This window comes from Convolutriloba macropyga, chromosome 11 (genome assembly GCF_964194025.1).
Source record: "Convolutriloba macropyga chromosome 11, txConMacr16.3, whole genome shotgun sequence".
Lineage (NCBI taxonomy): Eukaryota > Metazoa > Xenacoelomorpha > Acoela > Convolutidae > Convolutriloba > Convolutriloba macropyga.
The window spans coordinates 55,349,391-55,374,063 of NC_134478.1; the positions used below are offsets into that span (position 1 = coordinate 55,349,391).

Genomic DNA, 24,673 nt, shown 5'->3' on the forward strand with positions numbered 1-24,673 from the left:
TCTGTGCTTTAGGTTGAAATAAAATTAAACTGAAAACGAAAAAGTAACAAGAAGGCTCGCGCGCGACTGTGCGCAGCAGAGATTGTACCAACTTAAGTTTGAATTTGTGTCTTAGACATAAACGAAAACTTTTTTGACTCAATTTTTCAAAGCTTCAATTAAAGCAATTTTCCCGTACCATCCCTGTGTACCAAGTTTTTATTTTGAAAAATTGAAAAGTACAGGTCCCTATATGATAATATAAACTTAACAGAAGCAAAATTAATTGCGTTTTCACACAGGTTTGCACAGAATGTTAAAGATCAAAAAAGCGCATTTGAGAAATGTCTGTTAACGAAAAAAAAATCAAAAATTAGAGTCGAAAACAAAACAATTCAAATCAAAGAAAAAACAGAACAAAGGAAACCAACTATCTCAATGTTTACTTTATTACAACTCTCAAAAATTATATGCCGTTTTTTTTCTATTTTTTAACTGAATAGGACGTTTTTGTATACTAAAATACTCAGTCTGCTGCATTTGGATGATTGGTGATTTCATGTTTCAAAAATGTGAGTCACTTTGAGCAGTATGTTTAAAATTTACTCAAAGGTTAGTTGAGAAGAACGAAGCAAGGCTGAGAACATTTTTTATTCGTCTCTTCTCAAAAAATTTTGTCTGCTGCTGCTAAAAAATGTCCATTTGTGATCATGCCGACAGTCCAATCGCAGACATATCTACATCGAAGATTGATCTAGTAGTAGTCACATGGAGAAGTTTTCCTCACCTACTAAAAATCATTTTTCTGATTATTTGATTAAAAACGACTAAGAAACCCCATAAATTTTTCATCGAATTGGATATTATATTAATTGTACCGCAAATCAAATTCAGCCTAACCTGGCTGATCAAGCTTCAAAATGAACTCAAGATTACAATACTTTTTCTGTTCTACTCTTGAAAAATGTTTTTGTTATATTTCTGAAAGAATCTTAGAAAAACACTTCAGCAAATCAAATGTCAAACTAAAATCAATAAACACTACAATAAAAAGGATTCAGGGTATAGCTTAATTTTGCGCTGATATTTACAAGAAAGGTATGATTTTCTACTTCCTGATTTACTTATTTCTTATGGAAAGCAAAAAAAAAGATATTTCTCTCTGTTCTCTACAATGTGTAAACAAAAAGTGAAATTTGGATTAAGGAAAAACAACCGACCTCTCATAAATAATCTATCGTTTCGAAAAAAGTTGGAACAATTATAGTTTTTGCTTATCAAAAACTGTTTATCTATAAAGATGAACTTATTTTCTATCATAATAGAATTAGTTTTTAAGCTGAGCTGAAAAAATATAATTTATTTGGACTGGAAAAAAACCTAACTCCGCTGTGAACGCGATTGATCTGTTGGTGGCCAGTTTTGGCTTGTTTCAACAAGTCACGAAATGAGGCTTACAGCTAATCGTTTGACGATGGTTCTTTTTTTGTGTACATCTTTTTGGAAGCGATATCACAAGAAAGCCAACTGGTGCTAATAGTTATGAGCAGAAACAATGGTCCAATTCAATGTCAAATTTTTATTTTACTCAACGTCAAATGTAAAATTTACCTACCTAATTTTGTCTGAAATAAAACCCAAGTTCGGGCGTCATTTACAACTTTTGCCATATTTTGAAATGAGTACACTATTCATCACCTGTATTTTAATTTTCGATAAAAGATTGAATGTTTTAATCTGAAGTTTCTTCGACGCGAATGCTGGAATCTTTTCAAAAACAGTTGAATCAACCAAAGTGAAGCATCACTTTCTTGACATTCTAAATGCAATTTTTCAACAACTTTTAAAAGGTTATTCGTTTAGGCGTTTCCACATTTTCCTTCAATTGTAGACGGAAACAAAAACACACTAACCTATGAGATCCAATGTATCATAAGTTATTTCAAAATCTGAGAAGAATTTGATGTATACTTGAGACAAATACGTCATTAAAGTCGGGTGCTTACTTAATGTTGACGATCAGTTTAAGTCGCTTTGAAATTAATGGGGTGCTTCAAATTTCTGTGCAACATAAGTTTTGGTTGCAATTTTAGAGTTAGCAAAGTCAGAACATTTTCTAACGTTTCTGCAAGAAGCATTGTTTGTTTAACCAGGATGAGAGGCCAGTGAGCAAATCAAATCAGCAGCTGAACTGTGAATATATATAAACTAGGTTTTCTGTACATTTCGTGGATACTATTTAGAGCCTCCGGTTTATTAGGTCTGCCTAAATGTTGTCTCAATCTCAGTTTTTTGCACATTTGTGTTTTTCCATATTTCATGGAAAATTGAAAGTAAGCACAATATACTAGGCTTTACAAATTTTTCGTTAGCATAGCGTAGACTACCACCGCTGGTGGACAAAAAAAGCTTTTCCTGAAGAAATTTAAGGAACAAAGTCAAATTGATATAATGCTTTCCGTTTCCTGGTTGTTAAAAACATCACGCAGTGTTTGGAACAAAATCCATTGGCTTCTGCGGGAAAATTAAAATTACCGATCTCATTGAAAGATGTGTTCGCGCCACATCTCAAATTATGAGAGGTGGTATACATGGTTTCCCACTTTTTCACCCCTATTCATTTACCCCTATTTATTCACCCCTGTATCATTTAACCCCTCTACCATTTCATCCCGATTTTTATCTTTCTATAAAATAAGGATTATTTAATTCGCAATATAATCATTTGGCCATGCCTCAGCGGCGCGTGGGACTTGATACGAAACTATCACAACCGAACGTGAGATTAATTTGTCCACTTGATAATGACAAAACATGCCTTTAAGGTCGACTGCTAATTTGCGGTATGAAATGATAGAGGGAAGAAATGATATAGGGGTTAAATGATAGAGGGGTTAAAATATGCGGGGTTAAATGAATCGGTGTGAAAAGAGGTAGAACCTTTACAGATATCTATCACAAAATATACTGTGCTTCAAGGTTTTCGTTAGCACAACTTAAGATACCACCGGTGGTGGACAAACGCCTTTCTTGAAAAAAATTTAAGGAACAATGTCAAACTGAATTATAATGCTTTCAATTTCCTGGTTGTTAAAAGAACATCACGCAGTTTGCGGACAAAATCCATCGGCTTTTGCGGGACAATTAACATTACGATATTATCTTCCTGAAAGGTGTGTTCGCGACACTGATCTAATTATGGTATACATGTAGATAGTGATATAGAATACGTGCCAAACAGGCACAGTGAGAAAAATCGGGACCCACAGCCGGGGAATTATTAATCCTTACTTAGCGTTCAGCTAAGCCCGCGATCGCCAAAAAGGTTTATCTCGCAATTAAATATCGATAGAACCAATGTATTGCATCAGTTACGACCCACACCGCGCAACGATTGCAGAATTATGTAAGATCACGCCTGAATAGAAGTTTGATTTTTGCTTTTGATCTTGTTTGTTGTCCATTTCGTAGTCTTAAGCTTCTGAACAAGATTCAGCTTTCCGAACCAAGTCCCAAGACGAAAGCCGCCAACACAAACTTAAATACTCATCATCTAAATATTGACGAACGAGTCAGGTGTTAAAACAAGTTGGGAAAATGTTCTAGCAAATATTGAAAATGATGCTAAACAAAAGCGAAAACAATATCACATACTGCATTTTTCATTATTTTTTTTACAATATACAGAAGTGTCTCATTGCATTTCATCATGAGTACATAAATGACAGCACATCAATTTCATTAGAAGTAGCAAAAATTGTAAAAAACAATTTCATTTATAGATTAAAACTGAACAATTCGTTGGCCACATTGACTGGACAAATTAGACGTTGAGCTTTAACGGAAATCAAAAAAATTCAGGGCCCAACGATCAAGAATTTGCACGAATAGGCTAATTTTTATTGCGGGAAATATACCATTCGACTTGGCTTTACCCTAGTCAACGGTACAGCCTGGCAAAATTTTTCGAGACCATTTGTAAGATCCAAAAACATACAGAGTCCATGCGTCAACTGCCAAATGACCGGTTCTGGCCGCAAGAACTTACGTATGCGGTATATTTCATCTAGGATAAGCAACCATTTCATCAAATCACTAGCTTGAAATTAAGGCAGCGTATTTCTTCTTAGGTCGCACTCACGTCTCTGACCCCCCCCCCCCAACCCACCCCCGCCCCAATTAAAATTATGCGTTGTCATTTGCACTTTTCTATGCGGAGAAACAGAACGACGTTTGGATGACGTTTGCAGGTGAATGTTTTACACCCAATCAGATTGTGAGGGGGGAGGGGAGGGGAGGGGGGGTGTGGGAACAGAGTAGACCTTCGTTTCTTTATTTCTTTATCAAGTTAAGGACGCGTTTCCCTCGGGTAGAATCTGTAAGTTAACAAGCTCGCTCAAATGTCCATTAGGAATGGCCATTAGCTGTTCATATGAACCCTGTTCCACGACTTTTCCTTCGTCTATTACTGCGATTGAGTGAGCATTGCGTATGGAGGCCAACCTGTGCGCAATTTGTATCACTGTTCTACCTGGGAGGATTTTCTTCAGGGCATCTTGGACTAATTGTTCACTCTCGCTGTCTAGAGCACTGAAACAGATGGTTGGTGGGAAACTCCAATTTTTCTGGTAGCAATTTCGGATCTATTGTTTCGCCGCCTCCACTGTTTTTTATACCCCCAGTTACAAATTATGTATAATTATATAACACGTAACTATGTAAAAAATAGCACGTGGGCCTGGGGGGCGTAAAAGATATATGCCCAATAAGATGGTGGCCGCAACAAAATAGATCAGAAATGTCTCTGTTCCATTCTATGTACGCCAAAAGATGCAAACCCTGGGGGTGTGGAAGAGGGGGCCTAAATCTCCGGGTTGGAGGAGGGGAGGGTGGATGGGGGGTTTGGGGTGGGGGGCGGGGGGGGGTGACTAAGGGGAAGTGACAGAGGCGGTCAAAATTTTAAGACTAGGAAACCGCCCTTCACACCTTAAAATTTTTTTGCGAAAGTTTCTATGAATCGCTTACTTGGAGACTAGGTTCAGCTTAATTGAAAGGGCGTGAGGTGAGCGCAGCGAGGAGGGGGAGGGGAGGACAACAGTGGGGGGGGGGGGCGGTGGGAGAGGGGTCTTTTGGCCACAAGGGTCCCTTACGGCCTGAACGATGGAAGGGGTGGGGATTGGGGGGGGGGGGGGGGGGGTGGGGGGGGGGGTCAATCTTTAAGAATCGGTGGGCCCTTCACACCATAAGTATAAGTCTCCAAAACAGTTTCTGTGAACCTTATACTTGAAGACCAGTGAGCTTTAAGGCTCAAAGAGCACTTAATGCCCGCTGCCTGTTTATCCCGTTTTTGAGAAAGAAAAATCAAATGAGTCAGACCAAAAATCGGCGGTCAAACAAAAAAATCGCATTGAAAAAGACCAACAGGACTTATATAATTGCTACAAACTTCGTTTAAGAGCAATTAATAACTGTTCTGATAAGATCTACAAAGTTTAAGAGGGTAAGACAAAACCCGAAATTACTAACTATAGTTTTGGCTGTAATTATTCACTATATTCTAAATGACTGCATTCATAATTGATGTTAATTAGTTGTGTAGCAATTGAGAAAGGATTAAGCCTAGACTATAACACGCCGAATCGCAAAATATTCTCGACCTCAAGTTTACTTTTAGCAATGTTAAGAGCAAATATATGCCCAGCAAAAAGTTGCCTAACAATTGCAACTTTTCTAAAACCATTGTGAACAGTTAGTTCTAATTGAAATACGCAAGTGCAAGTTTTTAAACTGCCAAATCTCTGCAATTCAAGACATCAAACTTGCAAGTTTGCATTTCAAGAACGTAAACCGACTAACATCGTACAAATTGCTCTCGAAAAACAGGCGGCTCAAATTAATTCAGAGGAGGCTTTAGCCTAGATTCAACAAAAAGACTGATACATTGAAGCGTACACCACTCGGATATCGGACTTCTGCTATCTCATCTCACAATCTGTTTTGTTTTAGCAACAGACTTAATTTCAAAAACATAGCCGGCAGCTTGCCGGAAAATAGCCGCCGTTGACGCACATCGGCAATGAAAACAGAAAAAGAAAAAAAAATGACAGAATTTTCTAATAAGTTTCAAAAAGTGAAGAATTGCTCTCGAACGACAGGCATGATTTTTTATGGGTGCAAAAGTTGTTACCTACGCCGTGATTCGGACCATGGACTTCCCGCTCCCTCACCAGAAACACTGCCCACTCGGCTATCAGACCCTTCTTATTGCTATACTGCAACCGATTTTATTTTAGCAACAAGCTTTACTTCGTAGTGAGAGCAATAGAGGTCACTCAAAAATGAAGCACGAAAGTGTGAAAAAGTCACTTGAGAAGTCAAAAGAATATTCTAGAAGAAAAGCGCAAGAATAAACAACAGGTTTACAATAATTGCTACGAACTTCGTTCGAGAGCAAATAAAAATCCAAATTGTAATTCAAACATAGCTGGCAGATTGCCAGAAAATAGCCGCAATAGATTCGTAGATCGGCAGTCTAAAAAAACAGTAAAAAAAAAGACCAAAAAAATTCGTCTTTTCATTGAAGGCTGATCTCTTATATTTTGAATGAAACTCTGTATAAGTTATTGCTACCTCTGTTAGCTGATCTCAAAAAACCTTCATTTAGAGTGACACACAACCATTTGACCTTATCTCTTTGAATTAAAGTAAATAAAAGTCAATTTCAAAGTGAGGAAGTCATTTTTGAGAGTGAGGTAAGTCAAGTGTGACCAAAAATTTAATCACGCGTATGAACAAAAAACTCGCTCCACTAAGAGCGAAAAATGACGTCACACATGCAATTCAGTTAAAATTGCATGAACGAATGAACAAAAAATGGCTGTGACGTCATATGGTCGTAACAAAAATCATGACGACGAAATAAAAAAACATAGCAGGACAAGTCCTGACGTACAATTCAAAGAATTTTCATTGACTAAACAGAAAACTAGACCCAGAACAGACTATGAATGGATTGGGAAAACCATTTAGAAAAAAATCCTATCCAAAAAATCGAAACAGTAAAAATCAAAGTGAAATTGCCGCATGTGAACAAAAAACCACTAGCGAGAAAGCGAATTTTCGTTCAAACACCGTTTTCTGACTCTACTTTAAATTTAGAGCGGAAAAATTTCACGCCGCAAAACCACTCGCTTTTTCGCTCCACTTCTGTTTCGGCTTGACCAAAATCACTACTCCAATTTGACTTCAAAAATCATGAAAATGTGTGAACAGATCTTAAAAAACATAGCCGGAAGAATTCTGGAAGCGACTCGAAGCGTGAGAACTTCACTAACAAAACCGTAATTGCAACAGAAGCCACTGCCTTTTGTATTAAACCATTAACTCACTACCTCCCCAGGCCTGCTCTAAAAATTGGCGAAACTTAAACCACTGTCAACAAGAGAAACAAAATGCAGCAAAATTTTATATCATTGAAAACGTTTGGTAACGTTAAAAAATCCAAAATAAATGAGGTGGTTAAAAACCTGATAGTCTGAAAAAGCTGACAAGGTTATCAATAGCCCTCTAATAATTCATGATTCTAATCTGAAAAAGATCGCGAAAGCAAACGGCAGATAATAATCTTAAAAACTAAGTTAAATCTTTTCAAGAAAGAAAGCTAAAATTTAAGAATAAGAAAACACCTATAATTACACTTCTCATCACTGCGATTAACACAAAAAACAACACACACCTGTTCCTTCTTGTACACAAGCTAGACCACATGATTTCACACTAAATCAAAAATAAAATTGATCATAGAAAAGACATAAGCAGCAGAATAATCAAAGGCAAAAAATCGTTTTAATTAATACCAAGGCCAAAAGAAAGCTGTAGTATTTAGTCATAAGTGGAATTTTGGAAAAAGCTTGCTATCAAGCTCTCAGTACTGCCTTATGTTGAATGAAATCAATTGCAAACCAAAGAAATGACGAAAATCTAAGAAAAAGCTGAAATCATTCATTTTTACAACTAAAAAAAATCAATATACCGAAAATAAATGTAGGTGCCAGGACAAAACTAGAATGATACTAACTAGAATATAAATATGGGCACAATGTAAGGAACACCGTTACAAAAAGACATTCTTGATTTTTGAAATTTGAAAATCAATTTAAAAAACTCAAGAAAAACGATACATTTCATTGTTCAGCATTCAAGACATAGAAAAGATAACTAGTCAACCGATACAAAGATCTATCCTCCTGAAGAGAACAAAAAATGGGAAAAAGCAGAATTCATAAACAAGAAACATTGTAACATTTTGCAAAAATAATGGTCAAAGAACTTTTTTGTCCAAAGAAAGTTAAGACTGCATTTATGAAAAAGTTTTAACTGTTTTTTCAAAACTTAACGCCAAAAAATTAATGAATTTTTACTGAAACGAAATTAAAGTCCCTAATGTTGCACAAAAAACCTATTTGTAGCAATTACAACCAAAACACAAACGAAAAAATGACGAAAATCGGAAAAAAACTACCAAAATCGGATTAGCACATGTACAATTTTATGAAACAAAATTAGATCGAGGTAGAAAGAGGCGTTGAGTATAGGAAATATCAAAGAGAAGTTGCCATATTAACTGAATTTTGACAAAAAGACGAATAATAGATCCAAAAATGAAGCAATTAATATCAAAAAAAGCCAAAAATTAGTTAAAAAATCAAGAATTATGTGCCAATTTTCAACTTGAAACGCATTTTCAGGCTCTGCAAAACACTGTGGTATCAATTTCCGAAGTTTACATTTCAATATAGTATCGAATAGAATTTATTTCTACAAGAAACCAAATTAAAAGCAAAAAAATTGGGCCACTCAGACGAAAAAACGGCTAAAAACGGTCATCTATATGTGCAATTCAGTCAAAAACTACTTTTCAAAGTCAAAAAGTCATTCACTAAACGCAGCGCATGATCAAAAAACTTCTCTCGCTTAGCGAAAATCTGTTCACCAAGACAGCTTTTCTCACTTTCGCTTTTAGGTCAAAATGCCGCGTGAACAAATCTACTTCCTGTAAAAAAAAACCGAGAGAAAACCAATACTCCTCTTCGAGTCGTAAACATAGCCGGAAGAATTCCGGAAGCGACTCGAAGCGTCAGAACTTCACTAACAAAACCGTAATTGCAACAGAAGCCACTACCTTTTGTATTAAACCATTAACTCACTACCTCCCCAGGCCTGCTCTAAAATTGGTGAAACTTAAACCACTGTCAACGAGAGAAACAAAATGCAGCAAAATTTTATATCATTGAAAACGTTTGGTAACGTTAAAAAATCCAAAATAAATGAGGTAGTTAAAAACCTGATAGTCTGAAAAAGCTGACAAGGTTATCAATAGCCCTCTAATAATTCATGATTCTAATCTGAAAAAGATCGCGAAAGCAAACGGCAGATAATAATCTTAAAAACTAAGTTAAATCTTTTCAAGAAAGAAAGCTCAAATTTAAGAATAAGAAAACACCTATAATTACACTTCTCATCACTGCAATTAACACAAAAAACAACACACACCTGTTCCTTCTTGTACACAAGCTAGACCACATGATTTCACACTAAATCAAAAATAAAATTGATCATAGAAAAGACATAAGCAGCAGAATAATCAAAGGCAAAAAATCGTTTTAATTAATACCAAGGCCAAAAGAAAGCTGTAGTATTTAGTCATAAGTGGAATTTTGGAAAAAGCTTGCTATCAAGCTCTCAGTACTGCCTTATGTTGAATGAAATCAATTGCAAACCAAAGAAATGACGAAAATCCAAGAAAAAGCTGAAATCATTCATTTTTACAACTAAAAAAATCAATATACCGAAAATAAATGTAGGTGCCAGGACAAAGCTAGAATGATACTAACTAGAATATAAATATGGGCACAATGTAAGGAACACCGTTACAAAAAGACATTGTTGATTTTCGAAATTTGAAAATCAATTTAAAAAACTCAAGAAAAACGATACATTTCATTGTTCAGCATTCAAGACATAGAAAAGATAACTAGTCAACCGATACAAAGATCTATCCTCCTGAAGAGAACAAAAAATGGGAAAAAGCAGAATTCATAAACACGAAACATTGTAACATTTTGCAAAAATAATGGTCAAAGAACTTTTTTGTCCAAAGAAAGTTAAGACTGCATTTATGAAAAAGTTTTAACTGTTTTTTCAAAACTTAACGCCAAAAAATTAATGAATTTTTACTGAAACAAAATTAAAGTCCCTCATGTTGCACAAAAAAACTATTTGTAGCAATTACAACCAAAACAAACGAAAAACTGACGAAAATCGGAAAAAAACTACCAAAATCGGATTAGCATATGTACAATTTTATGAAACAAAATTACATCGAGGTAGAAAGAGGCGTTGAGTATAGGAAATATCAAAGAGAAGTTGCCATATTAACTGAATTTTGACAAAAAGACGAATAATAGATCCAAAAACGAAGCAATTAATATTAAAAAAAGCCAAAAATTAGTTAAAAAATCAAGAATTATGTGCCAATTTTCAACTTGAAACGCATTTTCAGGCTCTGCAAAACACTGTGGTATCAATTTCCGAAGTTGACATTTCAATATAGTATCGAATAGAATTTATTTCTACAAGAAACCAAATTAAAAGCAAAAAAATTGGGTCACTCAGACGAAAAAACGGCTAAAAACGGTCATCTATATGTGCAATGCAGTCAAAAACTACTTTTCAAAGTCAAAAAGTCATTCACTAAACGCAGCGCATGATCAAAAAACTTCTCTCGCTTAGCGAAAATCTGTTCACCAAGACAGCTTTTCTCACTTTCGCTTTTAGGTCAAAATGCCGCGTGAACAAATCTACTTCCTGTAAAAAAAAAACCGAGAGAAAACCAATACTCCTCTTCGAGTCGTAAACATAGCCGGAAGAATTCGGGAAGCGACTCGAAGCGTCAGAACTTCACTAACAAAACCGTAATTGCAACAGAAGCCACTACGTTTTGTATTAAACCATTAACTCACTACCTCCCCAGGCCTGCTCTAAAAATTGGTGAAACTTAAACCACTGTCAACAAGAGAAACAAAATGCAGCAAAATTTTATATCATTGAAAACGTTTGGTAACGTTAAAAAATCCAAAATAACTGAGGTGGTTAAAAACCTGATAGTCTGAAAAAGCTGACAAGGTTATCAATAGCCCTCTAAAAATTCATGATTCTAATCTGAAAAAGATCGCGAAAGCAAACGGCAGAAAATAATCTTAAAAACTAAGTTAAATCTTTTCAAGAAAGAAAACTCAAATTTAAGAATAAGAAAACACCTATAATTACACTTCTCATCACTGCGATTAACACAAAAAACAACACACACCTGTTCCTTCTTGTACACAAGCTAGACCACATGATTTCACACTAAATCAAAAATAAAATTGATCATAGAAAAGACATAAGCAGCAGAATAATCAAAGGCAAAAAATCGTTTTAATTAATACCAAGGCCAAAAGAAAGCTTTAGTATTTATTCATAAGTGGAATTTTGGAAAAAGCTTGCTATCAAGCTCTCAGTACTGCCTTATGTTGAATGAAATCAATTGCAAAGCAAAGAAATGACGAAAATCTAAGAAAAAGCTGAAATCATTCATTTTTTACAACTAAAAAAATCAATATACCGAAAAAAAACGTAGGTGCCAGGACAAAGCTAGAATGATACTAACTAGAATATAAATATTGTCACAATGTAAGGAACACCGTTACAAAAAGACATTCTTGATTTTTGAAATTTGAAAACCAATTTAAAAAACTCAAGAAAAACGATACATTTCATTGTTCAGCATTCAAGACATAGAAAAGATAACTAGTCAACCGATACAAAGATCTATCCTCCTGAAGAGAAAAAATGGGAAAAAGCAGAATTCATAAATACGAAACATTGTAACATTTTGCAAAAATAATGGTCAAAGAACTTTTTTGTCCAAAGAAAGTTAAGACTGCATTTATGAAAAAGTTTTAACTGTTTTTTCAAAACTTAACGCCAAAAAATTAATGAATTTTTACTGAAACGAAATTAAAGTCCCTCATGTTGCACAAAAAAACTATTTTTAGCAATTATAACCAAAAGACAAACGAAAAACTGACGAAAATCGGAAAAAAACCTACCAACATCGGATTAGCATATGTACAATTTTATGAAACAAAATTACATCGAGGTAGAAAGAGGCGTTGAGTATAGAAAATATAAAAGAGAAGTTGCCATATTAACTGATTTTTGACAAAAAGACGAATAATAGATCCAAAAATGAAGAAATTAATATTAAAAAAGCCAAAAATTAGTTAAAAAATCAAGAATTATGTGCCAATTTTCAACTTGAAACGCATTTTCAGGCTCTGTAAAACACTGTGGTATCAATTTCCGAAGTTGACATTTCAATATAGTATCGAATAGAATTTATTTCTACAAGAAACCAAATTAAAAGCAAAAAAATTGGGCCACTCAGACGAAAAAACGGCTAAAAACGGTCATCTATATGTGCAATTCAGTCAAAAACTACTTTTCAAAGTCAAAAAGTCATTCACTAAACGCAGCGCATGATCAAAAAACTTCTCTCGCTTAGCGAAAATCTGTTCACCAAGACAGCTTTTCTCACTTTCGCTTTTAGGTCAAAATGCCGCGTGAACAAATCTACTTCCTGTAAAAAAAAACCGAGAGAAAACCAATACTCCTCTTCGAGTCGTAAACATAGCCGGAAGAATTCCGGAAGCGACTCGAAGCGTCAGAACTTCACTAACAAAACCGTAATTGCAACAGAAGCCACTACCTTTTGTATTAAACCATTAACTCACTACCTCCCCAGGCCTGCTCCAAAATTGGTGAAACTTAAACCACTGTCAACAAGAGAAACAAAATGCAGCAAAATTTTATATCATTGAAAACGTTTGGTAACGTTAAAAAATCCAAAATAAATGAGGTAGTTAAAAACCTGATAGTCTGAAAAAGCTGACAAGGTTATCAATAGCCCTCTAATAATTCATGATTCTAATCTGAAAAAGATCGCGAAAGCAAACGGCAGATAATAATCTTAAAAACTAAGTTAAATCTTTTCAAGAAAGAAAACTCAAATTTAAGAATAAGAAAACACCTATAATTACACTTCTCATCACTGCGATTAACACAAAAAACAACACACACCTGTTCCTTCTTGTACACAAGCTAGACCACATGATTTCACACTAAATCAAAAATAAAATTGATCATAGAAAAGACATAAGCAGCAGAATAATCAAAGGCAAAAAATCGTTTTAATTAATACCAAGGCCAAAAGAAAGCTGTAGTATTTATTCATAAGTGGAATTTTGGAAAAAGCTTGCTATCAAGCTCTCAGTACTGCCTTATGTTGAATGAAATCAATTGCAAAGCAAAGAAATGACGAAAATCTAAGAAAAAGCTGAAATCATTCATTTTTTACAACTAAAAAAATCAATATACCGAAAAAAAACGTAGGTGCCAGGACAAAGCTAGAATGATACTAACTAGAATATAAATATGGGCACAATGTAAGGAACACCGTTACAAAAAGACATTCTTGATTTTTGAAATTTGAAAATCAATTTAAAAAACTCAAGAAAAACGATACATTTCATTGTTCAGCATTCAAGACATAGAAAAGATAACTAGTCAACCGATACAAAGATCTATCCTCCTGAAGAGAAAAAAATGGGAAAAAGCAGAATTCATAAATACGAAACATTGTAACATTTTGCAAAAATAATGGTCAAAGAACTTTTTTGTCCAAAGAAAGTTAAGACTGCATTTATGAAAAAGTTTTAACTGTTTTTTCAAAACTTAACGCCAAAAAATTAATGAATTTTTACTGAAACGAAATTAAAGTCCCTCATGTTGCACAAAAAAACTATTTGTAGCAATTATAACCAAAAGACAAACGAAAAACTGACGAAAATCGGAAAAAAACCTACCAACATCGGATTAGCATATGTACAATTTTATGAAACAAAATTACATCGAGGTAGAAAGAGGCGTTGAGTATAGAAAATATAAAAGAGAAGTTGCCATATTAACTGATTTTTGACAAAAAGACGAATAATAGATCCAAAAATGAAGAAATTAATATTAAAAAAGCCAAAAATTAGTTAAAAAATCAAGAATGTGCCAATTTTCAACTTGAAACGCATTTTCAGGCTCTGTAAAACACTGTGGTATCAATTTCCGAAGTTGACATTTCAATATAGTATCGAATAGAATTTATTTCTACAAGAAACCAAATTAAAAGCAAAAAAATTGGGCCACTCAGACGAAAAAACGGCTAAAAACGGTCATCTATATGTGCAATTCAGTCAAAAACTACTTTTCAAAGTCAAAAAGTCATTCACTAAACGCAGCGCATGATCAAAAAACTTCTCTCGCTTAGCGAAAATCTGTTCACCAAGACAGCTTTTCTCACTTTCGCTTTTAGGTCAAAATGCCGCGTGAACAAATCTACTTCCTGTAAAAAAAAACCGAGAGAAAACCAATACTCCTCTTCGAGTCGTAAACATAGCCGGAAGAATTCCGGAAGCGACTCGAAGCGTCAGAACTTCACTAACAAAACCGTAATTGCAACAGAAGCCACTACCTTTTGTATTAAACCATTAACTCACTACCTCCCCAGGCCTGCTCTAAAATTGGTGAAACTTAAACCACTGTCAACAAGAGAAACAAAATGCAGCAAAATTTTATATCATTGAAAACGTTTGGTAACGTTAAAAAATCCAAAATAAATGAGGTAGTTAAAAACCTGATAGTCTGAAAAAGCTGACAAGGTTATCAATAGCCCTCTAATAATTCATGATTCTAATCTGAAAAAGATCGCGAAAGCAAACGGCAGATAATAATCTTAAAAACTAAGTTAAATCTTTTCAAGAAAAAAAAGCTCAAATTTAAGAATAAGAAAACACCTATAATTACACTTCTCATCACTGCGATTAACACAAAAAACAAAACACACCTGTTCCTTCTTGTACACAAGCTAGACCACATGATTTCACACTAAATCAAAAATAAAATTGATCATAGAAAAGACATAAGCAGCAGAATAATCAAAGGCAAAAAATCGTTTTAATTAATACCAAGGCCAAAAGAAAGCTGTAGTATTTATTCATAAGTGGAATTTTGGAAAAAGCTTGCTATCAAGCTCTCAGTACTGCCTTATGTTGAATGAAATCAATTGCAAAGCAAAGAAATGACGAAAATCTAAGAAAAAGCTGAAATCATTCATTTTTATAACTAAAAAAATCAATATACCGAAAATAAATGTAGGTGCCAGAACAAAGCTAGAATGATACTAACTAGAATATAAATATGGGCACAATGTAAGGAACACCGTTACAAAAAGACATTCTTGATGTTTGAAATTTCAAAATCAATTTAAAAAACTCAAGAAAAACGATACATTTCATTGTTCAGCATTCAAGACATAGAAAAGATAACTAGTAAACCGATACAAAGATCTATCGTCCTGAAGGGAACAAAAAATGGGAAAAAGCAGAATTCATACATACGAAACATTGTAACATTTTGCAAAAATAATGGTCAAAGAACTTTTTCGTCCAAAGAAAGTTAAGACTCCATTTATGAAAGTTTTCACTGTTAATTCAAAACTTAACGCCAAAAAATTAATGAATTTTTACTGAAACGAAATTAAAGTACCTCATGTTGCACAAAAAAACTATTTGTAGCAATTACAACCAAAAGACAAACGAAAAACTGACGAAAATCGGAAAAAAAACTACCAAAATCGGATTAGCATATGTACAATTTTATGAAACAAAATTACATCGAGGTAGAAAGAGGCGTTGAGTATAGGAAATATCAAAGAGAAGTTGCCATATTAACTGATTTTTGACAAAAAGACGAATAATAGATCCAAAAATGAAGAAATTAATATTAAAAAAGCCAAAAATTAGTTAAAAAATCAAGATCAAGAATTGTGCCAATTTTCAACTTGAAACGCATTTTCAGGCTCTGCAAAACACTGTGGTATCAATTTCCGAAGTTTACATTTCAATATAGTATCGAATAGAATTTATTTCTACAAGAAACCAAATTAAAAGCAAAAAAATTGGGCCACTCAGACGAAAAAACGGCTAAAAACGGTCATCTATATGTGCAATTCAGTCAAAAACTACTTTTCAAAGTCAAAAAGTCATTCACTAAACGCAGCGCATGATCAAAAAACTTCTCTCGCTTAGCGAAAATCTGTTCACCAAGACAGCTTTTCTCACTTTCGCTTTTAGGTCAAAATGCCGCGTGAACAAATCTACTTCCTGTAAAAAAAAAACCGAGAGAAAACCAATACTCCTCTTCGAGTCGTAAACATAGCCGGATGAATTCCGGAAGCGACTCAAAGCGTCAGAACTTCACTAAAAAACCGTAATTGCAACAGAAGCCACTACCTTTTGTATTAAACCATTAACTCACTACCTCCCCAGGCCTGCTCTAAAATTGGTGAAACTTAAACCACTGTCAACAAGAGAAACAAAATGCAGCAAAATTTTATATCATTGAAAACGTTTGGTAACGTTAAAAAATCCAAAATAAATGAGGTAGTTAAAAACCTGATAGTCTGAAAAAGCTGACAAGGTTATCAATAGCCCTCTAATAATTCATGAATCTAATCTGAAAAAGATCGCGAAAGCAAACGGCAGATAATAATCTTAAAAACTAAGTTAAATCTTTTCAAGAAAGAAATCTCAAATTTAAGAATAAGAAAACACCTATAATTACACTTCTCATCACTGCGATTAACACAAAAAACAACACACACCTGTTCCTTCTTGTACACAAGCTAGACCACATGATTTCACACTAAATCAAAAATAAAATAAAATACCAAGGCCAAAAGAAAGCTGTAGTATTTAGTCATAAGTGGAATTTTGGAAAAAGCTTGCTATCAAGCTCTCAGTACTGCCTTATGTTGAATGAAATCAATTGCAAACCAAAGAAATGACGAAAATCTAAGAAAAAGCTGAAATCATTCATTTTTTACAACTAAAAAAAATCAATTTACCGAAAATAAATGTAGGTGCCAGAACAAAGCTAGAATGATACTAACTAGAATATAAATATGGGCACAATGTAAGGAACACCGTTACAAAAAGACATTCTTGATTTTTGAAATTTCAAAATCAATTTAAAAAACTCAAGAAAAACGATACATTTCATTGTTCAGCATTCAAGACATAGAAAAGATAACTAGTAAACCGATACAGAGATCTATCGTCCTGAAGGGAACAAAAAATTGGGAAAAAGCAGAATTCATAAATACGAAACATTGTAACATTTTGCAAAAATAATGGTCAAAGAACTTTTTTGTCCAAAGAAAGTTAAGACTGCATTTATGAAAAAGTTTTAACTGTTTTTTCAAACTTAACGCCAAAAAATTAATGAATTTTTACTGAAACGAAATTAAAGTCCCTCATGTTGCACAAAAAAACTATTTGTAGCAATTACAACCAAAAGACAAACGAAAAACTGACGAAAATCGGAAAAAAACTACCAAAATCGGATTAGCATATGTACAATTTTATGAAACAAAATTACATCGAGGTAGAAAGAGGCGTTGAGTATAGGAAATATCAAAGAGAAGTTGCCATATTAACTGATTTTTGACAAAAAGACGAATAATAGATCCAAAAATGAAGAAATTATTATTTAAAAAGCCAAAAATTAGTTAAAAAATCAAGATCAAGAATTATGTGCCAATTTTCAACTTGAAACGCATTTTCAGGCTCTGCAAAACACTGTGGTATCAATTTCCGAAGTTGACAATTCAATATAGTATCGAATAGAATTTATTTCTACAAGAAACCAAATTAAAAGCAAAAAATTGGGCCACTCAGACGAAAAAACGGCTAAAAACGGTCATCTATATGTGCAATTCAGTCAAAAACTACTTTTCAATGTCAAAAAGTCATTCACTAAACGCAGCGCATGATCAAAAAACTTCTCTCGCTCAGAAAAAATTAGTTCACACTGAAATTTTACTCGCTTTCGCTTTTAGGTCAAAACATCGTCTGAACGAATAGTACTTCCGGTAAAAAAAAACCTTTAGAAAACCAATACTCCTCTTCGAGTCGTAAAAAGACAGAGCCCCAATACAATTCAAATTCTTTGAATTGTAAAAAAACCAAGAGAAGGCCAATAATAGCCCCAGCTATCGCTGTGCGGCTATTAATAAAAGTGACTTCTAACCTTGTGGCTTCATCCAAAACAAGAATGGTGGGATCCTGGAAACAAACACGACATGTTCAATGCTTTTCAGGAATATTAAACACAATCGAAATGGCCGATAGGAAGCAACATACCCGAATGATAGCTCTCGCAATCGCCAATCGTTGTCGCTGTCCTCCTAAAACACATCAGACATCTTTAAGAACTATATATCACTTGATTTGTCATACACCTTTAAACTTGCTTACAGCAAAGGTAACCTATTTTGTAACTACAAGAAGCACGCTATATTGATCCACCCTGAAATCGCATCACTACTTTTTGAAAGAGAACGTGCCGTTCGGTTTGCATCCACAAAGGTAGAAGGGGAAGTGCTATAACGGGAAAGATCCAAATTTTTAAAGAAAAAGATTAATTTCCTCATATTCACATTTGGTGCGAATTTTTGGGTCCTTCCAATTATATCCCCTCCAGCTTAGTGGCCAAATAACATATAGACCCCCACCCCAATCATGGTAAAAAACCATAATGGGGGGCTATAACATCGGGGGGGGGGGGAGGGGTTTGAGGGGGCTACAATGTGAAAGACCCGAAATTTTATCGAGATGTAACCTGATAGCATAACTCCTCTCTGACCAACGAGAGTGTCGTATGAGTGTGGGAATGAAGAGATGAAGTCGTGACAGTTTGCAACCTCAGCCGCCTCTCTCACTCTCTCGAACGGCACACAGTCTGGGTCCACACTGCCGTATTCTATGTTCTCACGGATAGAACAGGAAAACATTGCCGGATCCTACAATTGATACAAAAGTTGAAATAAGTCAACAAAATTTGGGTCTCCAACATAAGCCGATCATACACCCTGCCCCCACCCCCACAAGCAGAGCGGCTAGAAAAAATCACATTTAAGTAATTATACGACAATAGGTGGATAAATTAATGAGGAAACGACCAAAATTTTTCCCACAACTAAAGTTCGAGTATAGCTTATAGTTTCTACAGTGAGCTGGGGGGGGGGGGGGGGGGACTTTTTGTTTTGACTTTCAGCAGTAAACCACCAACAAACAGTTTAGTTGACATGAAATTTGAGTAAGGGCAATTCAGATTCTACAAAACGAAAATTTATATCAGTCATATGAAAGCATAACCGCACCAAAATAGAATTAGTTTGAGAGCAATAAAACAAGTCAATTCGTTATTTTATCTTTTAAAGCATGAAAAAACAATCGAAAATACAACAATTAACACAAGCATTCAGCTAAATTGCTTTATCAATATACAAAAATACTAGTCAGTTGCTGAAAACAGCCTTGATTCATCCCCACGAACCCAACAGCGATCAAAAACTATTTAGGAAAGAGAAAACAACCGACTAAAGTAGGGCCCGAATTGCTCACAAACGACCGGCTGGCTTCGGTAATAGCCAGCTGGGGCTTAGGGATGCTAGCATTAGGGGGGGGGGTGTCAGCGAAATCATTGTTTGAAGCAACAAAAGTAGTTAAAACGAAACAAGAATCTGTTTGATGAAATGAACATAAATACGACCACAAAAGATAGCTGGCTGAGTATATTCAATTAGTGCTCAACAATCAAAACACAAAAAAAACCGACTAATGTTGGACGAAATGTTCTCGAACGGCTGGCGAGGCAATCAATTTAGATGGGGACATGAGCTAGAAAAACTTTTATGGCGCAAAAACGTCTGTCTAGGGAGGGATTCTAAACCCGCGACCCCTCGGTTACGAGTCGCTGACTTTAACCACTACACTACACAGGCAATGTACAGTCAACGCTCACAATCGCATATACTTTAGCAACACTTAATTTCTAAATGCGCACAATTCTAAGCATACCCGGCAGATTGCCGGCAAATAGCCGCCGTTGATTCCCATAACTCTATTGGGATTGAAAGAAAAGAAAATTTCAACAAAAATTGATTTTTGTATAAAAATATTTTTAAGTGCGATTTATTTTGATGTCATTTCGTAATTGCACAGATTTCACGCAAAATGTCGAAAAAGCGGCAGAATGGGTAAAGCGAAAAAAAGTTGGACGAAGTAAAAAGAAAACATAGCCGGAACATTTCCGGAAACGACTCGAAGGAGAAAATTGCCCATACTTATGACTAAACAACTACAACAACTATTGTGAACCCTGAATCTCCACAAATGCCATAATAAATGAGGAAGAATAGAAAAGGCATTCAAAAACCAAAAACAAATTGAAAAAAAAAAAAACTAGAAAAACTTAATGACTTTTTTAATAGTACAAGGAAACATAAAGCAGAATCAAATTCCTTTGCAATTAGAGCCATGAAAAACTCGCAAAACAATGGGCAAGTCATAATAGGCTAAGAAACTTTGAGATTTTTAAAAAAAGAAAAACTGCAAAAAAAAAGAAAAATTGTATAAAATTTCTCAATTTCTCTGTCAATTTTCCTAAGAAAAAAACGATTTAAATGAAGAAAACTTTAGTCAATTGGTATCTGAATATTCCTTAAGTAACAAGCTTCCATTCAAATCCCACTTAGAGCATTAAAACAAAAAACGGCCAAAAATCATTAAATTTCGTCTAAAAATCAGCAAAATTGATCAAAAAACTACAAATTTGCATTTAACTCAAATTAACTATTTGAAACCTTCAATTACTATCAAAACAAGCCTAAAACTAATATAATATTATAATCAAACCTCATAAATATCAAAAGTTGCAAAAAAACTGCTTTTAGCCTAATTGTTGTAATAAACTTATTAAATAGTTTCAGGGATGAGCCAGCGAGGCATGCTTGATGAGAATGAGATACCTGACTGTGCGGCAAAATTGAACGAAATCAATCAAGCTGTGAATTTGATAAAAGACAATGGCGATGGCAACATTATTGTACTAAAGGGAGCTGTCGCAACACTAACAGAATTGGTCCATCTACAAAATTGCAAAATTGAGGAACTCCAATATCGACAAGATCGTGTGGAAGGCAAAACAGCAGAGTGTCACAATGCCGTAGAAGATATGAAAGACAGAGTTCTGGAACTGGAACGATACTCTAGAAAGACCTGCCTTATCTTCAATAGTATTGATGTTGGAGAGAATGTTTGGAATACCGTGCTGAACCTTTTGAACAACGTTCTTCAAGTGCGGATAGAGTCCTGGGATCTTGCTGCATGTCACGCTTTGAATAATGAAAAAGTTGCGCCTGTGATAGTGAAGTTTTTGTATCATCAGCATCGTGACCTGGTATGGCGACGCAAAAGTTTCCTCAGAAATATAAAAAACAGCAAAGATCTGCCAATTTTTGTGGAAGAGGGCCTGGCTCCGTCAGATCGAAAACTGAAATTAGAGGCATCGCGCATGAACCTATCAACATTTACCCGGAAACAAGAAGTTTATGTTTTCAACAAAAACTCAAGTATTAGTGGTGCTGTCAAAGTGAAAGATGTTGGCGACTTGGATGCTTTCAAAATAACCTATGTGCCGAAAATAACTCATGAACAACCATCATATCCGCCAGCAATTCCAGCTGCACAATTGAACCAACAAATGGTATATGACGAATCCAATTTTTCTAAAGAGCCGGAATCTTTCGTGGTTAATGGGACACCCATGCTACCGACACTGTTAAAAAGACCCACACCAGCTGTGAAAAGACCGTTGAGCCTCTCCCCAGTGCTAGAGTCGGAGAATTTAGCTGAATCTATTTTGAAGAAATTACTTCCAGCTGTAGTAGAAGCTATTCAACCTGCTAAAATTGCAAGGGCCTCAAGCATGGCGTCTGATGGAGGTGATGAAAGTGAAATTGATCCCACGGCTGTTGATTAATAAATGATAAATCGCACTGTCTACAAAATCATTCTCAATCGCTAACTGTTATGCATCTCAATACTAGATCCTTGAAAAAACATCATGAAGAGCTAGAGGCACTAGTGAATTGTCTTGGGTCTCCGCCTAACATAATATGCCTAACAGAAACATGGTTATCGACCGACGATGATCCTGGTTTATATAATTTAAGTAATTATACTACATGCTTGTCCAAACCGAGGAACGGGAGAGGGGGTGGTATAATGGTTCAAACTACACGTGAAGTCGCTTTGATAGGAGAACTTGAATCCGAAATAGATGAAAGTCTTCTCATACATGTGAAAGTGGGAATAGAAGATCTGATTATTCTAACGGTGTATAATCCACCTCGGTCGGACAAGCTTGTACTCATCTCTGAACTGGATAATCTACTTGAACATTTAACAACTAAATATGACCAAATTCTAGTATGTGGTGACTTCAACATTGATACGCTCAAAGCTGATTACATAAGCTCAAAATACATGAATATGATAGCATCGAATGGATATGATTTTTGCATTCATGAACCAACTAGAATAGATTCAACAAGTGCATCTTGTCTTGATCACTTTTTGGTAAATGGCATCAGAGTAATCAATAACTGAGTTTTAACTAATCAAAGTTACAGTGATCATGCACCCATTGTCCTGACAATCGGCATTGACGGGGAAAATACGATCAAGTGTCAAAAATTCAGAGACACCAGTTTTCTAAAATCTCCTAAAAAGGTTACTGGTTTTCTAGAAATGCTTGAAAATTCTTTAAACGCCATTACATACAACGGGCAAAATGTAAGCGAAAATTTTGAGAAGTTCCAGTCCACTTTCAATGCAGTGTTTCAATGTTTTGCACCAATGCGAGAGAATAAACGGAATAAAAAAGTGGTCCCGATGTGGTTTGACAAATCACTGAGGAATCAAATTTCTAAACGAAATCTTCTCCATCGAAAATGGAAGAAGAACAAATCTGATTGCAGGCAGCTGTCAAAATTCAAAGCCGCACGGGCAAAAGTTGAGCAGTTAATTAAAAAAAAGAAAAAAGAATTTTATCTTGAAAAGTTTAATAAATGCATCGGAGACTCAAGACAAATTTATAGGTTCTTAAATGAATTAAAGGGAATAAAAGGAAAAAAGTGCAGTGTACCCGTTCTAGTAGAGAATGGTCAGAGACTTGATGAACCGAAGCAAATCGCTATGAAATTGAACAAATTCTTTGCTGAGGTTGGGCCTAAATTGAGAAGTGCTTTAAAGAACACCTCAAATTATGAACTAAACTTCGAAAGTCCCCTCAGCATGTACCCGTATCCAACTGACACCATTGAGATCCGTCAAATAATTGAGAATTTGGAGTCTAAAAGCTCCTCCAGAATCGATGAAATTAGTAACATCACGGTGAAAGCTGCTGGTCCAGTTATATGCGAACATTTGGTCTTTCTTATCAACAAATCTTTAAGTGAAGGTATTTTCCCATCCTCGTTGAAAATAGCTAAAGTACTACCCTTGCATAAAAATGGTTCTAAAGATGATGTTAATAATTATCGTCCCATCTCTCTCCTAGTTGTTTGGAGTAAAATTTTTGAACGTTTCGTTTTTAACAGGATTTTTAACTATCTTGAAGAACATTCATACATCTATGAAAACCAATTCGGATTCCGTAAAAAGCATAGCACAATTGATGCAGTAGTTAAATTAGTCGAAGTTGTTCGTGACTCAAAATTAAAAATTGAATTAATTGCTTTTCTCCTCGACATAAAGCCTTTGACACCATTGATCACGACATACTTCTGCATAAACTTGATAGATATGGTATAAGAGGTAAAGCCTGAATGGACTGAATCCTTCCTAACTGATCGAATACATGTGTGGAAAATGAAAACGCCTTTTCTGATTGGCGCAAAATTGAATGTGGTGTTCCTCAAGGCTCCATCTTGGGACCTCTATTGTTTTTGGTTTATATAAACGATCTTCCTCTTGCGTGCATGAAATGTCAAGCTTTCCTTTTCGCAGACGACACCTGCCTATTGGGAACGAATTGCACAATAGAAGAACTGCAAGCAGACTTGCTTGCAGTCAGTGACTGGCTACAAATAATAAACTTACTCTGAATATAAAGAAAACGTGTCAATTAAACTTAACCTTAGGAAAAAGTGCCTCTAGCCAAACTTCCATTTAAATAATGAAAATTTGAATGTTCTAAATAGTTGTAAGTATCTTGGAGTGTTTCTAGATAAAAAGTTGTCTTTTATACCACACATAGAGAGTGTTCTAGAAAGGGCTTGGAAGACAATGTGGCATAGTGTCCAAATGCGACATTATGTTCCAAGGAATGTTCTGTTGAGATACTATTCCTCAAACATTAAACCAATCATTCAATATGGACTGCTAGTGTACGGCTGTGTAAGCTACAGAACATTGGAACCAATTTTGAAGATGCAAAAGAAAACTCTTCGACTTATCTTGTTTCTCAAATATCGACAAAGTGTAAGCGAATACTTTGACAATTTAAATATTTTGACAGTGCACGAGCTTTTATGTTTATGAGTTACTGAAATTCGTTTTACGGTCTCTTAATAAACTCCATACTGATGATTATCTTAATAGTCTCTATGAGTTTGATGTGACAATACATTCAACAA

At 34.9% G+C, this 24,673-nt stretch overlaps 2 protein-coding genes across 2 annotated transcripts in view; one reads left to right on the top strand and one right to left on the bottom strand.

Moving 5' to 3' along the window:
- Positions 1 to 3,557: 3,557 nt before the first annotated feature.
- LOC142349408 (ATP-binding cassette sub-family B member 10, mitochondrial-like) overlaps positions 3,558 to 24,673 on the bottom strand; it is a 140,279-nt gene continuing 119,163 nt past the window's right edge. Inside the window, exons 12-15 of the mRNA XM_075400943.1 lie at positions 18,811 to 18,991; positions 18,333 to 18,376; positions 18,220 to 18,254; positions 3,558 to 4,569 (exon numbers count right to left, since the gene is read on the bottom strand). Coding sequence (XP_075257058.1) covers positions 4,323 to 4,569; positions 18,220 to 18,254; positions 18,333 to 18,376; positions 18,811 to 18,991 — 507 coding nt within the window. The 3' untranslated portion in view covers positions 3,558 to 4,322. The remainder of the gene's footprint in view (positions 4,570 to 18,219; positions 18,255 to 18,332; positions 18,377 to 18,810; positions 18,992 to 24,673) is intronic.
- The window catches only part of LOC142349407 (uncharacterized), a 192,965-nt gene continuing 189,232 nt past the window's right edge, over positions 20,941 to 24,673 (top strand). The window contains exon 1 of the mRNA XM_075400939.1: positions 20,941 to 20,954. The gene's annotated coding sequence lies outside the window, so the exon portion shown is untranslated. The remainder of the gene's footprint in view (positions 20,955 to 24,673) is intronic.